Below are 15,989 nucleotides of genomic sequence, written 5' to 3'. Positions count from 1 at the left end.
GAGAGTGATTTTATTATTGTGTAGAAAGAGGGTTACAATTGCACTCTTGCACACCTTCCAGCAGCCCTCAACTCTCAATATATAGATTTGAAACAAAAACAAATGTAAAAAATCCAGTCAATAATTGGATCTCCTAATTAATGCTTTCCCAATCAAAACCAATAAAAGCTTTGTAAATTAGAGCTGAATTAGGTATGGAAAGATTTCCATAACAGTAATCACATTTTTACACCTGCGGTCAATGAATGTATGAAACTGTTAGAATTTTCCAATTATATTTAGATCAAAAACCTTATTATATCATATTCATCCAATTGCTCTCATGCTCTATAATCACATTTGAACACCTGCGATCAATGAATATATGACCTAATTAGAAGATAGGATTTTGCTCAGCTACTTCACAAATTGGAATTTTGATGAAGTTATAAAAAATATAACTTGCATTAATCTTAATGTTTAATGGAAATAATTGCTTCAAAAACACAAACTCATTGATCTCAATCATCTCATCAACATTAACAGAGATCAATTCAACAATTTCTACTGCCTCAACCCACCCTATGTATAAATATTAAGACACAGAAGATGTAAATACACTATCATCCGTGCTGCCAAGGAGAAAAGAAATATCCCATGCTCTTTCACAATACCTGGCTGCAAGGAATGAATTATATTATACAATGAAATTCCATTTCATGCTATCCATACAAAAGCAATCAGCCAGATAACTTCTGAACTTCTTCTATCAACTGTGCTCGACTTGAAGGCTCAATCTGCACCGGATTCAAACAATAAAATCATCAGTAATCTTTCATGTTATATATAAGCAAGTAAAAATGGATCATTCTGGTTACCTTAGAGAGAAGGGCAGAAAGGCCTTGCTTAAGAGCTTCCAAGTCAGATGAAGATGATTCTCCAAGGCTGGAGAGCTGAGACAACAACCTCTTAGCTCGCAGATCTTTCAGATGTTTTTCATAGTTTAGCGGATCATCTTTCCAAGCAAAGAAAGACTCATCATCCTCCCAGTTAGCCCCAGAAGCCAAAAACCAATTCTTGATGAGCTCAAGTGCAGATTTATTAGACAATTCGTCCCCTGCAGCAGCAGTTACCAATTTTATAAGCGACCACTCGGAAACTCTCCTGTTCAATCTCTTATAGAAGAAAGAACGAGAGCCCTTCCAATCGACTACCTCCTTGACCACGCCCTTCGCAGCCATCCGCAGGGAAGTATCGTGTAACTCTGCAAACCTTGTTGCTATCTGAGTGTAAGCAGGCAGCAGCTGTTTCTCACGAGCTGAAATGCTCTTCTGAAGAGAATCCACACTCTCATGGCCTCCAATTCCAGCCTTGGCCTCCTGAAGCTTGGATTTCAGCGAGATGAGCTCTTGATCGAGCCTCCCCATACACTCCATAATCTCTTTCGGCCTGAACTTGATCTCAATCATCCCTTCAGGTTCAAGTACATTTCCTTTGGCAGTTCTTTCGGCATACATCTCGATCTGTTCAGGGTTGATCTTGCTATCCACCACAACCCAGGCTCCACCACGAAGTTCTGCCATCATAGGAATATAAACAAAGGCCGGCTGCTTATACGTCCTCAAGTTCTCGACAATGGTGGAACCTGCCTGTAGAATACCTTCAAAGAGGTCCCTTTGACCACCAGAGAAACCCCTCCAATTTGCAAGGATGAAGAGTGGAAGCTCCTCCCTGTTGAAGTCCATCAATGCTTGCGCAGTCTTGGTGGCAGAATCAGGGAACCAGACTTGCCCAGCTTGAGGTACAACTCTTTCATGTGAATCAAGTTGGCCAGGATCAGCAGGGATCACTTGCATAACTGTCTGCGTTTCAACTGCAATAACCCCAACAGGAATTCCTCCCAACTTTGCTCTCCCAGTGACCACTGTCTTGGCCCAACCTTCTAGTGTCTCCACAAAGCTATCTTTGTCAAAGATGCCTCCTAACCACTTACCACTGCTATCCTTTATCCCACTTATGGCGGCCCGAGGGTCGCAGGAGTTCTCAGGCAGGTAGTCCACTGGTCTCTGTGGTGGATCCAATGATACAGAAATAGGAAGAGGTCCACCAACATAAGGAGGAACAAAGCTGAGCCACTTGAGGATTGCTGAAATACCCTCAATATCATCAGGCACTGTCAGATGAACAACACCATTTGTTGCCATTATTTTTGGACCACCAAGCTGCATATGGGAGCTGTAGACTTCACGGCCAAGAAGTTTATTTAGAGCAGAGAAGCCAGTGAGAATAATTGGATGGTCAAGACGTTGGATACACCTCATGCCGAGCCGTGCCAAATAAGCTCCGATACCAACCGTTCGTCCGGTGACAAAAGTCAAAGTGAAGGTTTCCTTATATGCCTTTGAATAAGCACTGGCAATGGCGCCACTTCCAGCAAGATTCTCAACGCCTAAACCATCTTGTTTTCCAACAATGCTGTCTACAACCCATCTGGTCTCACCGCTTTCAAGTTTCAACTCATGGGCTATGACTGATGATTGAATACGAAAGTAATCTTCTGGTGTGAGATAAATATACTGGAATCCACGTTCTGGATTGAGATCATCAGACCAAGCAACACGAAAGCAAGATCTGACTTCCTCTGCCGCTCCAATCCTAGCACCGGAATTTGCAGCAAGGTAAATCAAAGGAAGCTTCATCTTGCAAGCCAGGTTGGTCACACCATAGAAGAAAGCATCTTCTTTTGGACCAAATGACCCGGCTTGGTAAGTAACATCATTTGCAACAACAATGATCTTCCTTCCATTAGGGAACTCTGGTGTTAGTATCTCCATGAACCATGCAATCATGCCTACATCATTAAGACCAGGAGAGCGGTCCACATGAACAAGGGGAGTGTCCCAAGTTCCCCTTCTATCAGCAAATACAAGCTCCCTGACCTTGAGTAGGTCCTTGCGTCCTTTTCCTTCCTTGTTATCCAACAAATTAGAAGCCCAAGACTTCCGAAGTGCTGTTTCAAAAGCCTCCAATAAACAAAATTTTCAAAGTGAGTTTACATCTTAAATGTTTCCAACAATGTAGTGGTAAAACAAATCATTTATTCCAGCTAAAAAAAAAAACTTTACCAGTGGAAAATCATAACAGTAAGTGGTGTTGTTCCTTCTTGCTGATAAACGCCTTCTATCAATGACACCTAAAGGCTGATACAAAGCACTCAGAGGCACACCATGCAAAGGACCAGACAAGGAAGAGGCAGAATGGTACACAACTTCATGGGTTTTGCTGTCCTCCACTTCTCGGTAGACCTAGAATAGGAGTTGAAAAGTTAATTTAAAAGTACCTATAGATGAGAAAGTAGGTGTCATAAAGTATACGCACATGAACAGTGCAAGTGTGACCAGTAACATTGGTGACTACAATCCTCCATGCACCATGAGCAAGTCCATCAGTAGCCAGGAAAAGCTTGACTTCCCACTCACAAACAGCTAGACGATGCATACGCACACCAACCAGTTCATGAACTTTGAGAGCCAACTCTTCCAAAATCGAGTACACTACACGATCCTCTTGGCCAGATGCCTCATCGAAAGCTCTAGTGACAAAAAAAAGATGTTTATGATTGTCCAGTACAGCTTGATCAGATTCAACTGCTACATATTAAAGAATTGGGTAAAAGAAATCAAGATATTGCAAAAAAGACTGACCTTGAAAATGGTACAAGATCATAAAGCTGCTGTTCTCTCAGCACGCAAAGATACATGTGAGAATATTCTGATCTGGTGGTTGCATTATGAACATTCAGTTCTAATTCCTCAAGTGCTGTCAATATTGACCTTAATATACAGATTGATGTAAAGGACATGGACTGCTTTGCTTGAGAGGTCTCAATATCAAGTGCAGGGCCTAGTGAAAACCCCTCGTTTGTGCTTGGTTGTCTAACAATCGTCCGAAGAAACATCCTTTGAATTGGTATATTTCCCTCAAGAACAGTGAACAGATGCCACTGCCGATCTCGGGATGGTGTATACTGCACCTTTTTGTAGCCTTTGAGTTTGTCCTAAAGAAGGAACTAGACAAATAAATGAATAGCAACAAAAGATAGAGAAAACAAAAGGCATGAACAGGTCCAGCACGTCACAAACCAATTCAAGAAAGGTAGAGAGAGGAGGCTCCAAGTGCCGAAGTTGAGGTTCTTCATCATAATAGAGCTTTTCTAATGACCAATGGAACGAATGACGCATTGGAGCTCGCCCCTCATCCCTCTGTATGATACAACTAATAACTCTAATCCCTGCATCTCTGAGATCAAAGCTGACAGATTCCTCTTTTAAAATTTTTGCAAGCTTATGTATCCTCTCCTGAGCTTGATCTTCATCACCACTGCAAAAAGTTACATTATCTAGTAAGATCAAAGTGTCATCTTCAGAGAACAAAGGCATCCTAAAATTCCAAAAATCAAAACTAGAAACAGATCATGACGCCATTTTTGAAGCAACATGATAAGTAATCCAGATAAATATATTTTATACGAAGATGACACATACCTATCCTGAAGTGAACTCATTTGGTTGTTAATACCAACCAATGCAACATGCAGCATGTGGCCATGACTAGCCTTATCTGAAACGTCCTTTGAAATCAGTTCATCATCACCCTCAGAATTCAAAGTATTTGTTGATTCCTTCAGTGCAGCGCTGATTGCAGCATGTAGGAATTGTAGAGATTTGATGATCACCATGGCGCCCCATCTATTTTCACAATGCTTCTCTAACAAAGGTTTGTCAGGCACTGTATCCTCAGGCCCATTTTTTTTCTCTATATGCTCTTCAGAAAATTTCCATAAAGCAATAAGACCAGATCTGTGCCACTGCATACGAATGCTACCCTTCACAAGATAGGGCTGAAAAGAGCATTGAGTTAGAAGCTGAAGATGCACAGTACATTCAATACAAGAAGAGGAAAAAATAAAATAAAATCAAATAGGCGAAGAATATTGTGTTGAGCTTCAGCAGGACAAAAATGGTCAATGGACCAGAATTTACAGTTACCTGGTAAAGCCTGCGGATGTACGTTTCAACAACTCTCCTCTGAAGTGTAGGATCACTGTGGTCAAATAGAGACACAAGAGCATCCTCAACAGCCAATGGAGCACCAACAAGATCCTCCATTCTTTCATTGATGGCATTTTTTCTCCTTGGAGTAGACACACGCTCCCCTTCTTCAGTAAACATCTCAAGCTCTGAGAGGCTTCTGGCAATGCTCGTGCGGAGTTCACTCAGTTTTGTTTGCTCAAGTAGTTGACTTGCTTTCAGAGCCAGCTGCAATATTGAAAGTAGGTCATGCAACACAAGAGTTAAAATGTTTGGGAAAAAAAAAAAGAGAAATGAGGATTGAAGTAGCACAGGAATCCCAGACCTCGGAGTAAGTGGTGTGATTAAGGGCAGAAAAACGAATCAGTTGATCCCTATATGCAGCAGGGTTAGGATAAACCAAGGCCTCCATAAGCCTTAATATTAGCTTATTCTTACTCCTTACACCCTGCAATATATTGAGTAAATACTTATATTAACATAATTTTGTGGTTAACATTTATATAAACCACATAAATATTAGCCACAAAAAATAGGCCAGTAATTTTGGGCAAAATAACACCATTAGCAGAGTCATACCTGATGGGAAAGAACTATGTCCACAATTTTTAGTAGATCTTTTTTATATTGTAATCGGAGGCGCTCAATGACATCAGCCTAAACAAAAGAGGAGAGAATGCATAAGTTCTTGATAGAAGCCTTCTCTACTATTAAGTACAACATACTTTAATTGATAAGTTCTTAAAGATCAGGCACCTGAATGGTATCACTGAACAATTCCTCAACAGAGAGATATTGTTCAAATAAAGAAATCACAATTACACGAGCATGGCTCTCTCTTCCACCTTCATGTGACTTTACAAGACTCATTAGAGGTTCCACAAGTCTCTCCAGTGTGACATTTTCTTTCTCAGAGCAGGATGAGAGGTGAGCCTGTGGAATAGATACATTAAGGAACAAAAAAGAAAAAAATTTTAAAAAACAAATTGCAGGATGATGATGGAACTGAAAGATCCAGTACCTCAAGAACTGCCCTCAGTAACTTGGCAGGGAACTCAATGTTCTTTTGATAGCTTGATATTGTCTCATACCCCTTGTATTTGGCATCTAACTGGAAGCGCAAGTCAAGAGAAAAATATTGCTTTAGGAAACGGTCAAACACAAAGCAAAACTAAAAGAAATAAACAAAATAACTTAAGTTATAGTTTTCAGAAAAAAAACCTCATTTTTTAGATCTTTTGGAAGACGAGTGGCCAATACTGACATGCTCTCTTGCCACTGAAGGAAGGGAAGCTCCGGACTGTCCAGGCAGTTTAGTAGATCTTGCACAACCTGATTGATGAAAAAGTAAAATGATTAGAAGAAATTAAAATGGATCAAAATGTAGATCAGCAGAGTGGCATTGCTCAGAATATTCAGGAAAATTCAGAGCAGACAATTATTTCCATTGTTGCATTTCCGTTCTCATCAGATGGCTTCTCATTGACAACCATGTCTAATCTCCTCAATAGAAGAGGAAAAATGTTTTAAGAAAGTAGCAAAGGATAAAAATTTTATGTTCGTTCAGAAATTATTACCATTTCAGGTAGATCTGCTAATTTTGTCTACTTCAATGGCAACTAATGCATTTGGCATTAAGAAACATGCTCCCAAAGAAAGCCTTCCCCAAATTAATAATATTGTACACCATCATCCTAGTACAGCTATTTTGGTCTGCTTTATGAATTCTCCATTTAATGAATCCTATCGAGTTCTAAATTAAGTATAAAGCAGAATTTCTAATCATACACCATTGAATTACCACTTTCCTCTAATCCTTTCATATTAAAGCTATCTAACAGTCTGAGTGACGTGAATTTTTCCCTTCCTTTAAATTGCCTCACCATCAAGATTTCATTGACATAATAGTTTCTCAAAAAATCCTTATTTTACATTGAATATTATGTTGCCTAACATTGATTTCTAGAGCTTGGAGAGAGAAATTCTACAGCCAACATGCTGTTCTAATTGCACAATATTTTAATTTACTCCATTTTAACCACAAATTTTAGTTTAGAAATTTTATCCTCATTTATACAATCCTTTTTTAATATAAGAGACTCAATTAATTTATTACACCTAGATGTCATGTAATCTTTTAATAGTATTGATTATAACAACTAATCCACATCCACTAACCTTTTACTTAAATATACCCAAACTATGCCCTAATAAGCCCCTTGTTGACATATAAGTGGCATAGATAAAATATTAAGGTTCTAATGAAAGTCATTGCATTTAATTTAATAGCCTCATAATTGGGAGTATTATTCTCTCTTATTTATTTCATTATTATATCTACATGTATGTTTATTTATAGGCCTCACATATTCGATCAACAATATAAAAATTGCCTCTCAACATATTATCACTGCTATAAATGAACTGAGTCAAGCCCAGTAGGAGCTTGCTCGAACTTGAGCTCATTTGCCAAAATTTTATTCTAGCTTAAGCTCAATTTGAATATTGTTGTAGTGATCAAACTTGATCCATTCAAAATTATGGTTGTTTGAGTTTGGCTCGTTAGTTAACCACATGAGTCTTATCAAACATATTAACGAGCAATATAGAGCAAGTTGTTAGTTAACTAAATAAGCCTAACCAAATTTATTAACAAGTAATATATTGAGCTTAAAAATGAGACTTTAATTGAATTAATTACTAAGTGCACAATCATTTTAATGAATATAAACAAGTACTTTGTATTCACAAACAAAAGCAATCTAATATAAAAAGAACAATACTCACACAAAATCACATATCAAATAAATTTGCAATCGATTCTTAAATGAGCATATTGAGCATTAATTGAGCTTCTTAATGAGCTTATTCACAAGCTTTAAATGATATTATTCATGATAATGAATGAATCGAACACAAAGTTCTTCAAACTAATTCATTTATCAATCGAGTATTTGTAAAAAATATTCAAACTAATTCAATAGTTTATTAAATGATTATAAATGGGTTCTAATTGAGTCAAGGCACGAGTAACTTGTCGAGCATATTGTACATTTGCATCCCTACATAATATCATGGCACCAGAAAGGAAACCCTCAACCTCCTACTTGATTGATCCTATCCCCATTTCCATTACGACATTATTTCATACCTTAGCCACCCCCTCTCACATATGTATGTTGCTTTCTTGTTATCATAGTCTTGTTATACGTCTGCTCGACCACTAACATATTCGGATAATAATTTAAAAACCCCTTTTCTCAAATATCATTAAGTTCTAAAATTTTCTCCATTATTCTAATTTTTTACTTAATCTAGAAGGCAACTTGCCTATTAATATAATTTTTTTAATTTTTAAATACTATACACCATGGTACCTCACTTTGAATGTCTTAATTAAGCACCACCATAATTGATGACAAAATATGTGAACATAATGTTTGAATAAAAAAAATAAGGAAAAAAATATAATCTTATCATGATAGGATCCTCTTGTGACTTAAAGCTCTTTGGTCAATTGCAACTACTTTGAATGTTACCCATTGCTCACCATATATATCCTTGATAACTTTAATATAAATTTTACACATTTTCCTCTTAATAAACACCAAGTCAAAATCAATTCACATAGTATTCAATAATACGAATTTTCAATTATTTGGCAATTAAATTAAAACTTTTAGGGCCAAGCTAATGACAACAAAAGTTAAAGAGTTCCCATGGAAAGCATAAATTACTTCAATATACTATAGCATAATATTCTCTAAGGTTTCCAATATAAATTTTGGGGACAGAACATTCTTTGTGACAATAAATGGAAATCAAAATAAGATGCACTTGTCTTTATAAACTTTAAAAGATAGCTAATAAGCATGGCTATTAGTAGCGTACATGACATAAACGGCACAATGTTCGCTTAACTAGTATATAAAGTTTACTTCAATAAATTGCAACATGGAACCAACAGAACGGCTATGGGAGACTTAAAACTTGGTATCATACGTTGAAGTTATTAAGTATCAACAAGAAGATGAATAATGACACAATTAAGGCTTCGTTTGGGACGGCTTTTTTTGCTGCTTCTTAAAACGGCTTTTTAGTACAAAAAATAAAATTTTTGTACAAAAAACCCGCTTTAAGAAGCAGAAAACAAGCCGTCCCAAACGAAGCCTAAGTATGTTCATACACTTGAGGATCTTACCTGAGTGATGTTATGATCATAGCCAGCAAGAATCATTCTTGCAGCATTTAAACTTGCAGCACATCTTTGATGAACTTTGTCAGAAACTGCAGCTGGAGGACCTAGCTTTGGGAAGTTTCCATGAAATGGTTCAGCTCTCTTCACAGCTGATGGGTCATCAAGATCCAACTTGGCTATAAGATCTCCTGCCTGGAAAAATATATATATATATTTACTGCACTGTTACATCAGCTTGCTAAACTTGGCCAAAATCTAACATCAGTGTACAACAAAAAAATTTACCTGCATGGCCTGGCCTTCAGTCAATATAAAATGAATAACTCCAGATGCAGGCAACAATAACGGCATGCACATCTTCATAACCTCAACCTCAGCATAAGGTGTATCAGCATCTAGATGCGTACCATCTGGTACTAAAAAGCGGAGCAGTTTGCATGGTGTCTCTGCCACAAGCTTGGACGGATCATGTTCATTCTGAAATAATGGGGATGGAGTTTTTTATTATCTTACTGCAGATGCATAAATAATCATCCTAAATTATTCAAAATAGAAGGGGAAAAAAAAGCAAAATCGTGAGGGGCTATCAGGGCAAACGAGGAATAATAAATTCTTAAACAAATAGCTATTCATTCAAAACATACATAAAGTATTAAGGTAGCATAACCATATACGTAACATAGGACATTAACATCTTCTTGATGTTTCTACACACAGGGGCGAAATCAACCTTAATTTTTAGAGGGGGACAAACTTATAAGTAACTGTTGGCATTGCCTCGAATTTGACTCGACCCTTGGATACCAAAAAAATAAATACAAAAAGAAAATGGTTGCTAAAGATATCTTTTAGCTACCAAAAGTAACTAAGGCCTGTAAATAATAAGGAAACTTGATATTCAGGGGTCCCCAGTGATTTTTTAGAAAATCCATCCCAATAAAATTTGAGTTAGGATGCCTAACCCAAATTTTTTTTGTACTTGTGAGGGCCATGATGAAATATAGATAGTTAGCTGTTGCCAATGAAAAATTGACACCAAAAGAAAATAAGCATCTCAGATGCCTAAGGGTCCCAATCTACAAATATTCTAAACCGGTGGAAAGGAATAAACTCAAACTGAAAAAGACCGCAAAAAAAAACATGTAATTTATCAGAAAAGAAAAATCATGATCTGCTATTTTTCACATTCATCTTACATACGTAATAATTTTTAATGTGATTTTTTACTCGGTGAATAGCTTTTCATGAGATAGAAAATGATCAGTTGGAAGGATGACATCATAAGTGTTAGAAAACATAAAAGGCAACACCTTTGAATCATCAAATTCTGTATTAATAAAAATATGTCAATATAAAGGCAAGAGAATAGAGTGATAAGATAAATATAATCACGAGGAACATGAAAAAAAAATTACAAAAACAAATACCATAAATTCCTACGAAAACTACTAACCACATGAGGCAATATTAATAAGGCAACTTCTTTAAGCATAAGAGCTCTAATAAATTCTAAAATCCCCCATAAACTCATGATGCCACTGCAAGTAACACCAATAGTTTGCCAACCAAAAAGTAGAATTGAGAAAAACTGAGGGAAATCCCAACAAGTGAAACTAAGCAAAAGCATTGAAACCAAACAAAATTGGGAAAAACAGAGGAAAATTTCCTCATTGGCGAGGGACAATAGCAATGAGCAGAACCAAGCATAATCTAAAAAAGTAATGGCAAATCATTCATTGGCGAGTGAAGAATTAAACAAAGCAAGAGCAATGAAATCAAGTAAAATTCTAAGAAATAGAGGGTAAATCTCTCCTTTTTGAGAGATGATAGCAGTGAGGAAAACCAACCGAAACCTAAGGAACCAAACTAAATAGAGAGAAACAGAAGACAAAAACCTTTAACGCGAGAAATGATAGTGACAAGAAAAACCAAAGAAAACAATAGAACCAAGAAAAAATATCCCTAAATGAAAACCCAACAACATAATGATCACCAGATGGAGGAGAAGATGAAGGGGATGCTCTGATGCTATGGTAGAAAATATAAAATGCTACATCTTTGCTTGATTAAATTGGTGCTACTACAAATATGCCTATACAAAGGTAAGAAAAAAAGAATAATAAGGAAAATATAATCAAAGAGAATATTTTCAATAAAGGGATATATTACAATAATAAATACCATAAATTATTATCACACCATTAACCATATGTGATAATATTGATAAGGTTATTTTGTTTAAACATAATAATTCTAATAATTCTAACAATAAGAAATCTAAGAAAGTACGGGGCTTAGAATCAACCAATCAAACTGATATAACTTGACATTATCATAATTGAATTGTTACAACCTGAAATGCTATAAAAGCATTTTGTGCAGGCATTAAGAATCCAGATCAGGCTTCATGAATGCTTGTGTGAAAGCCTACTCAACTGATCAGTAAACTTTGAGAAACTAAACTAGAAAAAACCTTTTTCATTGTTTTTATAATCAAATATAATATGAGCAAAAATATGACGAGCAAAAAGATACTTTCATGTTTTATACTAACAATCGATGGTTCAACAGTATTAATATAGAATTATGATCGAGTAAAGTTGCTATGAGGCTGTAAATATAAGAAAGATTCATAAGAAACTTTAATTTCCATCCAGAATTTCACCTAAGACAAATTAAGCATTGCTAAATGACCGACCTCCATGTAGGACAACCTTCTAAAAAAATAACAAAATATGTTGGAGAAAAAAAAAAGATGAAAAGTTAAGTGAAAAGTACCATGCATTTATGAAAGTCTTAACTTGAGAAAAGATCAAAATCTCAGAATGATGAAAAGTATCCACATCCACAATAAGAATTATAACCATGTCAAAAACTATCTTTAAGATTATAGATGGAAGAAATAATAAATTACTAACAGACGGCTAGCAGACATACTGACATTGATTAGGATAATCTTAATAAAACAATAAAATCTAAAAGACATTAAATAACTTTAATATCCATGATAAAATAAAAATTCGGAATCTATGTCAACATCAAAATTTCTCTAAGTTAATAGAACGTGAAAGAAGCTGAGATTTATTTACCATTACCAAGATATCTTTTATCCATTTTCCCAACTTCATCAAATTCAATAAGAAAAGGCGTGTCCTCTGATTTACATTACAATTACTTCCAGTCCCAAATTTGCAGATCAAAAGCTTATTGAGACTTTGTAGCATTGACGACATTGCAAAGTATGAATTCTAAGTGTTAAATGGTTTATTATCACTAATACACACCATGATGCTGATAGTAATGCCCAAAAGAAAAAAATAAAGAAAAGTGGAGTGATACTATATTTTGCTGAAATGTCTTGAGACTGTAAAGAGTCATGTTGATGTAGAAAAGAAATCATGTATACCTGTAACAAGCAAGTTCTTCCATCAATAAGAAGGCGAGTACCAGCTGCTTCTTCTTCAGCATATATCACATGACTATTTCCATCCAACTGTTAGATACATGAACAAAAGCTAAGTTAAACAACCTCACCAAGGCTTCTTTAGTTGGAATGTATGGAAACTTCTTTATACATGACTTGAGAATATGCTCTAAATGGAAGCACACAATAAACTAAGAAATGGATGTCATGAAGATAGATTTAATGAACTTTGTTCCTCGAAACCATAATATCCACCATCCAGTAAATCTGTGCTTGAATAAACTTTATCAAGCATCAGGTCCTCAGAGATAGCCACTGGATCTGCTTTAATGATAAACAGAAGCAAACAAAAGAGAACCAATGCGCAAGCTTCCTTTCACTAGAGTTAGGGAAGGGTTGACGCATGCAAGCTCATTTCAACACAGCAAAGACATTTCTGTTATTCAACCCGTAGGTTAAAATAGACAACTTAACCATTGTGCTAAAGCCTGCCACTAGAGGCCTAGAAAAGATTGTCTATAATTACATGTGCAACGAATTGGGTACGAACTTGATGAGATTTGAGAAAATTGTGAGAGATGCCAGCCAAACTTGAAAGGACCAACCATTAAATTATCCAATTCAATGCAGCTTAAGGAAACACCATTATACAGCAAGGTTGAGATAGAATATATATTACTTAAATGGTTCTTGAGAACAGAGAAAATTCAGCGAAATGTCAGTCAAACTTGGAAGGACCCACTATGAAACCATGCAACCAGTAATACAGCTTCAGGACCCCCATTAAACCATCCAACCAATTCAATACAGCTTCAGAACACACCAATAAACTATACAACCAGGCTGAGAAAGCATATCAACTATTATCAGAATGATTTGATGTGATTTAAGAGAAAGGTGTGTGTCAAAGATATATTGATGTTATTAAGGATTATTATAATTGAGCATTGATTAATATCAAAAGTAGTTTTGTAGCGACCAATGAGTTTCTAATTATCATAAGTTTACAACAAGAATCGAAATTGAATCCATATTATTTTTATTGCTTATGGAGAAACTTACAAAGGATATTCAAAAAGAGGTACCTTAGTGTATGCTTCTTGCAAATAAAATAGTTTTAATTTGTGAAGCATTCATTGAAATAAGTGACAAATTAGAAGGCGGAGCAAATGTTTAGAAGATGATGAGTTAGAATTAGTAAAATAAAAACTAAATATGATTTGTAATTTTAATGGTATAATATTAACAATTATTATCTAATGTTCTTAGAAGATAAAGTGACATCTAAATGCATTAGGTTTAAGTATCATAGGCCTATTTTATAGAAGAAATGAGATGTAGGGGAGGATAAAAATTCTAGAGTTACGGTAGTATGGCTTACCAACAACAACAACAACAACATCAAGCCTTTATCCCACTACGTGGGGTCGGCTACATGAATCCTTTTTCTCCATTGTGTCCTATTAAAAGTCAAATTCTCGTTTAAATCTAATAAAGAAAGGTCATTCCTAATATTTTCTAACCAAGTCTTTTTAGGTCTACCCCTACCTTTCTTAACATAAGTCAAATCTAATACCTCTACTCTCCTAACCGGGTCATCGCAAGGCCGCCATTTTATGTGACCAAACCATCTAAGGCGACTTTCTCTAATCTTATCTTCTACTGGAGCTACTCCAACCTTTTCACGTATATGCTCATTTCGTATCCTATCTCTAAGGGTAAAGCCACTCATCCACCTGAGCATCCTCATCTCTGCCACACTTAACTTAGTATTATGCTTCTCTTTTAAAGGCCAACATTCGGCACCATAAAGCATTGCAGGCCTCACTACCATCTTATAGAATTTTCCCTTAAGTTTGAGGGGTACATTTCTATCACATAACAAGCCCGATGCATTCCTCCACTTCAACCATCCAACTTGAATTCTGCTGATAATATCCCCATCTATTTCACCATCACTCTGAACAATAGATCCAAAATATCTAAAACGTGTACTCTTATTAATGACTTGATCGCCCAAAGTCACAATCCCCTCACTAGGTCTATTACTACTAAAATTACACTCCATATATTCTGTTTTAGATCTACTCAAGTGAAAACCTTTAGACTCTAAGGTTGACCTCCATAATTCAAGTTTACCTTCAACTCCCTCTCTAGTCTTATCAACAAGAAGAATATCATCAGCAAAAAGCATACACCAAGGTACATCATCTTGCAAATGTCTAGTGAGAACATCCAAGACTAAAGCAAAAAGATATGGGCTTAAGGCTGATCCTTGATGTAACCCAACCGAAATAGGAAAATACTTGGTCAATCCACCTTGTGTTTGAACACAAGTAATAGCTCCTACATACATATCTTTAATGATTTGAATATAAGCATTATTAACTCCTTTCTTTTCAAGAACTCTCCATAGCACTTCTCTTGGAACTTTATCATATGATCTTCAATAATCCATACCTTTGAGAGCACAATCCACTATCAAGGAAGACGATTCACATTGGTAAAAGTTAGCACAACTAACATTCTTTTCAAATCCCCCTCTTATCTTGGTCATGCATCCCTCAATTAAGCAAGAAAATGATAAACGAAAATCCTAGTTTTGTATTTCTCCTGCATGAGATTGATAGGTCCAGTAGGTTAATCAGCTATTGCAAGAGTTTTCTACCCTTTTCTAGGAGATGAAAGATCTAACACCAAGAACTACGGAAGATGAGCTACCACAAATCAAGGGAGCTCTTTTGCCGGGTAAACTCATAGACTATCCATTGCAGACATGATGGAGCAGGAGCAATTCACCCTTCAGATCGCCAATGATAACTATGCCAAAGAAGAATAGTAGATGGTTGATATATATCAACTACATAGCATTAAAAATGATCACCATAGAAAACTATTATCCATCGCCGAAGATCAAAATTGATCCAACAGTTGCATCTAGCCAAGTACTCTGATTTATAGACTTAAAACTCGGCTACCACCATATCCAGTTTAATGAAAAAAATACCTAAGAGATTGCCTTCAAAACAAGGTAAAATTATTTGAATGACAAGTGATGCCACTTGGATTTTGCAAAGCGCCAACAACAATGATGGGGACGTCAATCCGAGGTTTCGATGCGTTTATCAGAGGCGACACCGGAGAACGATGGCCACGATGGAGAGTCTCTACTTTTGACTCACTTTATGTATTTTGACACATTTTATGTATTATTCATTTCAGTTTCAGTTTATTTCGTCAATTTCCGTTTTTATCCTTGTGGGTAGTTGGTCATTATTGTAACCCGAGGGGCATTTTC

At 36.0% G+C, this 15,989-nt stretch overlaps 1 protein-coding gene across 1 annotated transcript in view; it reads right to left on the bottom strand.

Annotated features, from left to right (window-relative positions):
- Positions 1-414: 414 nt before the first annotated feature.
- LOC110092256 (acetyl-CoA carboxylase 1) overlaps positions 415-15,989 on the bottom strand; it is a 24,535-nt gene continuing 8,960 nt past the window's right edge. The window contains exons 18-33 of the mRNA XM_020816733.2: positions 12,674-12,760; positions 9,553-9,744; positions 9,271-9,459; positions 6,291-6,401; positions 6,091-6,180; positions 5,826-6,002; positions 5,649-5,726; positions 5,395-5,517; positions 5,028-5,297; positions 4,524-4,879; positions 4,122-4,359; positions 3,684-4,036; positions 3,358-3,571; positions 3,105-3,284; positions 858-3,002; positions 415-776 (exon numbers count right to left, since the gene is read on the bottom strand). Coding sequence (XP_020672392.1) covers positions 720-776; positions 858-3,002; positions 3,105-3,284; positions 3,358-3,571; positions 3,684-4,036; positions 4,122-4,359; positions 4,524-4,879; positions 5,028-5,297; positions 5,395-5,517; positions 5,649-5,726; positions 5,826-6,002; positions 6,091-6,180; positions 6,291-6,401; positions 9,271-9,459; positions 9,553-9,744; positions 12,674-12,760 — 4,860 coding nt within the window. The 3' untranslated portion in view covers positions 415-719. The remainder of the gene's footprint in view (positions 777-857; positions 3,003-3,104; positions 3,285-3,357; positions 3,572-3,683; positions 4,037-4,121; positions 4,360-4,523; positions 4,880-5,027; positions 5,298-5,394; positions 5,518-5,648; positions 5,727-5,825; positions 6,003-6,090; positions 6,181-6,290; positions 6,402-9,270; positions 9,460-9,552; positions 9,745-12,673; positions 12,761-15,989) is intronic.

Source organism: Dendrobium catenatum, unplaced genomic scaffold (genome assembly GCF_001605985.2).
Source record: "Dendrobium catenatum unplaced genomic scaffold, ASM160598v2 fragScaff_scaffold_1088, whole genome shotgun sequence".
Taxonomy (NCBI): domain Eukaryota; kingdom Viridiplantae; phylum Streptophyta; class Magnoliopsida; order Asparagales; family Orchidaceae; genus Dendrobium; species Dendrobium catenatum.
This window is presented reverse-complemented; position numbering and strand designations above follow the sequence as displayed.